The sequence below is a fragment of the Mustela nivalis genome (assembly GCF_964662115.1).
Source record: "Mustela nivalis genome assembly, chromosome: 19".
Classification (NCBI taxonomy): Eukaryota; Metazoa; Chordata; class Mammalia; order Carnivora; family Mustelidae; genus Mustela; species Mustela nivalis.
In genome coordinates, this window is record NC_139038.1 from 38,351,290 (window position 1) to 38,358,731 (window position 7,442).

General features: G+C 62.3%; 1 protein-coding gene across 3 annotated transcripts; it reads left to right on the plus strand.

Moving 5' to 3' along the window:
• The first annotated feature begins 1,409 nt into the window (after positions 1–1,409).
• On the plus strand, positions 1,410–7,117 carry LOC309854554 (putative serine protease 29). Of its 3 annotated transcripts, none has more exons than XM_082713844.1 (6): positions 1,410–1,950; positions 5,473–5,530; positions 5,690–5,870; positions 6,020–6,285; positions 6,477–6,640; positions 6,724–7,117. In XM_082713844.1, exons 2-6 carry the CDS (start codon positions 5,473–5,475, stop codon positions 6,886–6,888), a joined length of 834 nt encoding a protein of 277 aa, XP_082569970.1. In that variant the 5' UTR covers positions 1,410–1,950; the 3' UTR covers positions 6,889–7,117. The 3 variants fall into 3 exon arrangements, with proteins under 3 accessions (XP_082569970.1, XP_082569969.1, XP_082569968.1); XM_082713843.1 differs by lacking the exon at positions 1,410–1,950 and adding an exon at positions 5,296–5,366; XM_082713842.1 differs by lacking the exon at positions 1,410–1,950 and adding an exon at positions 5,333–5,366 and having other exon boundaries at positions 6,417–6,640.
• The last annotated feature ends 325 nt before the right edge of the window (positions 7,118–7,442 follow it).

Below are 7,442 nucleotides of genomic sequence, written 5' to 3' on the forward strand. Positions count from 1 at the left end.
CACATGCTCGCACGTGCTCACGCACTCACGCTTGCACATACACGCACAGACCCAAACATGCACACTCACGCACACGATGCTCTTGATTATACATTTTCACACTCACACCCGCGCACACACATTGCACTCCCCATGGGAAGTGAGACTGGTTCTAGAGAGGTGTGTTCACCTCCCTCCCTGGGCCGCAGCCTCCTGACGTCACGGGGACAGTGAGGCAGGCAGGGGCGCTGGAGGCTGTCTTTGGGAGACGCGGTTCCCAGTGGTCTGAGATCCCGCTAGACGGCGGACACCCTCCTTGCCTGTGGTCACTGTCGGGTACACAGCAAGAAGGGCATCCAGGCCCCCAGGAGGGAATCTCTGCTCTGGTGCGTGAACAGGCCCAGGCTCTGGGCGGCTGGGATGGGCTGTGGTTTCTGCCCTTTAGGCCTCGCCGCGTGGAGAGTGGGTTTCTCTAGATGCCGAGGTCTGCCGTCACCAGAATGGCCACGCCTGGCCCAGGGACATTTCAGCCTGGGCACTGGACACGAGGCCAGATGACCTTCCATTGCAGGTTGCCCTGTGCAACGCAGGGTGCTTACTGGTGTCCCCAGTCACCACGTGGGAAGGACCCCACCGTCTGGCACCCAGAATGTCTCCAGATTTCCGTGGTGGCTCAGGCTGAGACGGGCCTGTCTGGACAGGTCATCCAGCTGGTCCGTTGTGTCTCTCCCAGGAGCTGCTCTGGGCCCAGCCGGGGGATGGACAGGGCTGGGGTGAGGCCGAGGCCCCAACCGCCACTCTGGTCTCAGCAGGAGCTTGGCATCATGTCCCCATTCAGGGCCAGGATGTGGGTCAGCGGAGGACCGCACTTCTGCCACATCACGGCCCCGAGCCGAGCTAACATCCCACACTGCTCCCCTCCCTTCCCTGTACTTCAGCCCTGCCCTCTCCTGCCCCTCCTGTGGCCCCATCCTCCCATCCCCGTGGGGAGAGGTGCGGTGGAGGCCCCGAGGGGGGGTGGTGTCGGCAGGTGTGCTTGTCTCATTAAACCTTGTGAACAGGCTGGTGGTCAGAGTGGTCTTTGAGGGGCTGCGGCTGCAGAGTGGCAGGCGGGGCTGGGGGAGCTCACCTGTTTGGAATCCTAGAGTGCTGGCCGTGCTGCGAAGGCTCGGGCTCGGGCAGGGGGAGCAGAGGTGGATGAGGTGATCCAAGACTCTCCCTCAGCCTCTGGCCACCACCCGCTGCCCCATCCGGCCCGGCCCCAGGCCACCATCCTTGCCTGGCTCCCCATCTTGCCTGGCTCCGGGCCACCACCCGCTGAGCACCCTGTCACCAAGTGAGAGTGTTTGTAGTTTACAGACAGCGGAGCCGCCCTTGGGATCTCATTCATCCCAACCAGAGTCACCGGGTGGCACGTCCCCGCGTACAGTGGAGTACATGTTGGCTTCCTGGATCCCAGGGTCTGGAGGGGAGGGAGATGCATCGCAAGGGCTTGAAATGCAGCGTAGAAGGCCACACAACCCCATAAAGCCAACCAACAGTGAGGCGGGGAGGTCAGGTCTGTACTCGCCAGCGGAGTGACAAGGAAAGGAGGAGAGCTGGCGTGACAAACCTCGAAGCAGGAGACGGGGAGGGGGGAGGGGGCAGCACAAAGGAAAGCCCATCGAGGCGGAAGACACTGGCGCAAGACCCGAGTCCCCTTCCATGCCCCTCTCCGGCCTGGGTCTCATTTGGACTCCGGGACCCCCGATGAAAACACAGTAAAAAACAGATAAGCCTTGTCCGCGTCCGGAGAGTCTGCGCGTGACCAGAGCTAACCGGAGGAAGCCCGTCGGATGTGCCACACGCGTCCCGACCTCGGTCACGTCCCTCTTTCTGGACACAAAGGGGAAAGTGCCATTTGTACGAAGATGAGCCTCAGGACAGCTGTCCTGCTGTAGGGCCCATGGGGACAAATCCAGCGACGGCCGGGTAAGACTTCGGTGGGGAGCTGGAGTGTGAAAGGAAGGTCACGGGAGGCAGCCCAGACACCCAGGGGAAAGTCCCATGTGTCTGGATGAAGCAGCGGCGGGGGGGTGCATGAACCCCTCCGTTAACCAACGAGTCATTCGGTTTTGGCAAATGTGTCACCATGGTTTTCACAGAGGGTGAAGAGCTTGTCCTCAGAGCCAGGAGGGAGCAGACAGCCAAGACTGGCTGGGACGTGTGAAGAGGAAGAAGAGGGTGGGTTTGGGAAGCTGGAACTTCTGGAACAGAGGTGGGTGCGGGGAACGCAGGCAGCGCGAGTCCCAGCACTGGCTGCCGTGTGTCGCTGGCAGGAGGCACCAGGGCCGCGGACCACGGGACCTCACGCATGTGCGGCCGCTGGGCTGCGTGGTCCCCCGGTTCCACACAGGAGGGGGCCTCTCGGATCCCTACATCGGCCACTGCCCCTGGAGATCCACGGCCACTTCCCGCCAGCTCTGGACACCAGGTGCTGCGGGGGGCTGGCAGGGAAGCTCCTCCGTGCGGACTCGGCTCCCTGGGCGACTGAATACAGAGCTCACGAGCTCATGTCAGCGTAGCCAACTTGGAGCTCCAAGTAGTGACGCAGAAACTGTTTTCCTCTTTTAATCACTAAGCATTGCTCTGTTTGTTTGTTTTTTTAAAGATGCATTTATTTCTTTGAGAGAGCACACAAGCAGGGGGAACGGTAGAGGGAGAGAAAAAAGCAAACTCCCCAGCGAACAGAGAGCCTGATGTGGGACTCGATCCCAGGACCCCGAGACTATGACCTGAGCCGAAGGCAGAGGTTTAATCCACTGAGCTCGCCAGCACCCTAAGCATAGCTTTAAATCCCAGACCCAGCCCTCCCTCCGTCCACCCTGCCGGCCGGTGAAGCCTGTTTCTTGGACTGGGAAATGGGGGCAGGAGCTGTGTCTTTCCCGTATTTACGTGAATTGGTGGGTGGGTGAAGTCTGAACGGAGGGGAGACACGGACGCGTCGTCTAAAGTGCGGCTGGCTGGGGGACGGACAGGAGGGAGGGGTGGAGAGAGGGATGGATGGAGGGATGGACAGAAGGGTGGAGAGAGGGACGCATGGACAGATCACAATGGCCCTGCGGTCCCAGCCTGAGTACCGTCTTGGACCCGGCCCCGCGCCGCTCAGTGCGCTGATAATTAGATGGGACGAGTACACGTGCAGAACGTTACCTGATTGTTGTTTTCACAGCAAACGACACAAGCGTCTGTCAGTGGGGAGCTGGTTCCATAAGGTTCCCCAGAGCCCTACAACTGAACACGCTGGCCATTACCAATGATGCATTTCTCTGGGGGGCGGTGAAGGGAACACGTGCTCGCGGCGACATCACTGCCTGCTCCTCTTGTCTGGCTGGGAATGGGAGTGACCGTGGGCGGCCACGGCGGCTACTGCTGGCGGGAGATTATTGAGAATTTCTACGTTCTACTTTTTTTTTTTTTTGGTAGCCCGAGTTACATTATTTTCATAATTTTAAAAAAGTATTTTCATGCATGTTGGGGGAAACACGGTTTCTGGTTTTTAAAAGCCACATCAAAGTGAATTTTAAGTTCCTCCCAAAACTTCTGCTTCGATTCGGAGCATCTCAACGGCTCCGTCAAAGTGGCCCCAGGAAAGCCTCTTCCTGTCGGGGACATCCCCACAGACGCCGGGCATTTGCTGTGCGATGCAGAGATCTGACCCCCGCTGCCGCAGAAGGGAGACTCTGTGAGGGTTCCCTGGAAACATATGGGAGGGCCTTCCAGGTATTGCCAGAGAGTTCTGCCAAAGCCAGGGTGCCCCCGTTCAATGTTGTTGGGTTTCTGTTTGTGCCCAAAGACTGGGTCACCAAGGGGGCCGTGAAGGAAATGTGGAGAGGGACGCTCCTCCCTCCAGGTTCCTGTGACCTCCCGACTCTCCGCTCTGTGCCGAGACCCCCTGCCCAGTCTTCTGCCCAGCCAAGAGCTTTCGCAACCAGCCCAGGGCAGCCACATCCCTGACCCAACGACATCCCTAAACCAGGCATCCTGGCCACAGTCCTGACGGTTGCAAGCCCCCTGCCGCGCAGCCCCCAATCCTTCCTCTGATGCTATCGCTGCACCTTCTCCGGGTGGTCCAGTCCCGACCCTATCACGGCAAGCAGGTGTCCTGCCCCCAGGGGCCGTTGCTCAACAGCTGAAGCACCAGTGGCCGGGGGGCGATGGCCTGAGGTTGCTGTCCTCTAGATAAGGGACCCCGTCCTCACCACTGGCACAGAAAGCAACCTGGGTGTTGCCATGCCACTGCTGCTTCTTCCTGCCCCCGGCGTCACTCCCCACGCTATGGCGGCAGAGGCCGGAGGGTGTGAGGAACTGGCCGTCGGGCTTGTCTCTGAGTCGGGAAGATGCCGGGCCCCCGTGCTCCCTCCTTCCATGCCTCTAGACGGCCGTTTTCCCTCAGTGACCCACGACCTCTCTCATCTTTCTTCCCAGACGCTGGGCGCAAAGATTTCTCTGATGGGCTGTTGGTCTCAGGCGTCCTTGGGAGACCCCAAGCCTCCCCTCGAAGGCTGGGGTGCGGGGCTTAGACCCTGCTCACTGACTCCAGGAGGACCTCGCCCCCTCCGCCTGCCCACACGCTGCCGTGTTTGGTGCGGGGCTCTCCAAGACTAGGGCCCTATGCACACATGCTCCGTGGGGTCTCCTGGGCTCACTCTGTCCTCTTCATTGCCCCGTGCCCACGTGCCCTGGACAAACAGAGCTGGGCCGGGCCAGTTGGCACGGGTCCCCTATCACGGCCCTTCATCCTCTGTCTCCGTTGGAGGGGAGTCCGGGTCGAGGTATGCCGTCTCCCCAGTGACCTTCCCCCGGGTTCCTGAAGCCCAGTGGCCCCAAGCCAATCCAAATCACTGTCACCATTGACCATAGGCGCTGTTCCACGCTTGGAGCTCAGGGACAGGAGGCTCTGAATGGGGCTCGGGCGTCACCTTCCTGAGTCGCTCTTGGGATAGGTGACACACAATCTGCTCCTGACATGGGGGAGAGGGAGGGCCTGGCAGGGTACGGGGTGTGGGGGCCTGGGGGCTGCAGCCGGAGGCTGGTTGGCCCACTCAGGGTAGGGGCACGGGGCTGGAGACTCTCCCCAGGTGGGGAGGCCCCAGCAGACCCCATAGGACATTGCACCTGCCCTGACAGGTCAGGCCAACACAGGGGAAGATGATGTGTCTGCAGTGGCTGAAAAGGGGGGTTTGGGGGCGGGCGGTAGGTGGGGAAGCACCCAGGCTGGGCCCGCCCTTCTTCCCCACCCTCCCCTCCAAGGGGATGGCTGACCCAGCTGCCTGCTTACTTCCTGTGGCCAAGAGATAAAGGGGCTCAGGAGGCCCCCAGAGCAGAGGCTGTCGGAGTCTGGCAAGGTAAGGCTGTTGCCCCTTCTAGACACCTGCAGAAGCTCCTGGCCCTCTCCGTTCCTGAGCCCGGGGCCTGAGTCCCAGCTGTCCCTCCCTGCCCTCTCCCCCTCAGATGCTGTGGCTGGCGCTTTCAACCTTCTTCTTGGGGAACTCCATTGCTGGCAGCCCAGGTGAGTCTTGACCCCATGGAACTCCTCCCTTCCCCAGAGGCCCCTGGAACCTTGTGTCTAGTTCCAGCTGCTCAGGACCCCTCGGGGCGGGGGCTCAGCTCAGCCACCTCCTCCGGCCACTCCAGGAGGGCCTCAGCGCCACCCCTGTCTCTTCCTCAGCGCCGGTCCCTGAGGGTGAGCGGGCGGGTATCATCGGCGGCGACAACGCCCCGCAGGGGAAGTGGCCGTGGCAGGTCAGCCTGAGAGTCTACACTTACCACTGGGCCTCCTGGGTGCACATCTGTGGTGGGTCCCTCATCCACCCGCGGTGGGTGTTGACCGCCGCCCATTGCATTTCCCGGTGAGTCCCCCACGCTGCTGTCCAGCTCTGGGTGGGACGTGGAAGGGGAGTCAGGGCTCACGGGAGGACTCGTTTCTGGAATTGCCAAGGCTACCCCCCGTGGTGGCTACCCCCGGGGGACCCACCTGCGTGGCTCCTTTTGACCCCAGGAAGGAGGCCGACCCTTCTGCCTACCGCATCCACGCCGGGGACGTGTACCTGTACGGCGGCAGGATGCTGCTGAACGTGAGCCGTGTCATCGTCCACCCCAACTACATCTCCGCCGGCCTGGGCGCGGACATTGCCCTGCTCCAGCTGTCGGACTCTGTGGAAGGCACTGCTAACGTCAAGCCGGTCAGGCTCTCGTCGGCCCAGCTGGAGGTCATCCCGGAGGACCAGTGCTGGGTGACCGGCTGGGGCTCCATTGGGATGCACGGTGAGTCCGGGGTGGGGGCTGTCATCCCTGGGAACTCCTGGGGGGCGGGTGGTGGTGGGTTCCGGGAAGGAAAGAGAAGGGGCCACCGGCGCAGGGGTGGGGTCTCTGGCCTCATCTCCTGCCCACCCCAGCCCTCCCCTCAGGAGGGAGATCTGACCGCGTTGCCAGCCCCCGGTGGCTTCTCTCCCCAGAGCCGCTGCCGCCGCCTTACCGCCTGCAGCAGGTGGCAGTGCAGGTGGTGGAGAACGGCGTCTGCGACCAGCTGTACCACAATGCCTCCGAGCACCACCAGCTTGGGAAGATCATCCAGGATGACATGCTGTGTGCGGGCACCGAGGGCCGAGACTCCTGCTACGTGAGTCCCACCCCCGCCCTGCCCAGCCCCTGCTGCGGGGGTGGGGGCGGGGGGACCACTCAGCCCTCCCTCTCCTCCCGCAGGGCGACTCCGGGGGGCCCCTAGTCTGCAAGCTGAAGCACGGCTGGTACTTGGTGGGCGTGGTCAGCTGGGGCTACGGCTGTGGCCTGCGCAACATCCCCGGGGTCTATGCTCGCGTCCAGACCTACGAGCCGTGGATCACGCGGCAGATCCAGAGCGGCCCCTGACCCGGCCTGGGGCAGCGGCTCCCGCCTCCTCCTGGCACCTGCTGCTTCAACCCTGGCCCCCTGGCCCTGGCCTGGGCCCCACCTTCTCGTCTGCTCTTCTCCGTGTCCACAGCTTCCCAGACGGCCGGCGGTTGGAGCAGGGAGATGCTGGGGAGTGGGGTGAAAGGCCACTGCGGTGAGGGCGCCTCATCCTGCTGTCTCTGTCCGATTAAAGAGCTTAATGACTGGAGTGTGGTCAGAGTCTTTGTGGGACAGGCTGACCATGGGCAACGTGGCTTTCCAAGGGAGTATGTCCCATAGCCCCGATGTGCAGAGGGCTGCCCTGGGGCGGTGTCCTTCCAGACTTGGAAAGGGACAGCAAGGCTCTCAGTGCGGCTCCACTCGGGGGTCACAGACCCTAGCTCTGTCCTGCCCCGGAGGTCAGCATCTGGTACTGTGGGTGGTCCCAAAAGGGACTGATCTGAGTCCCAGGATTCGGTCTACTCACCCACCCATCCGTCTGTCCGTCCGACTTCTCTCGCAAGGCCTGTTCTCTGAATTAGCCAGTCACCATG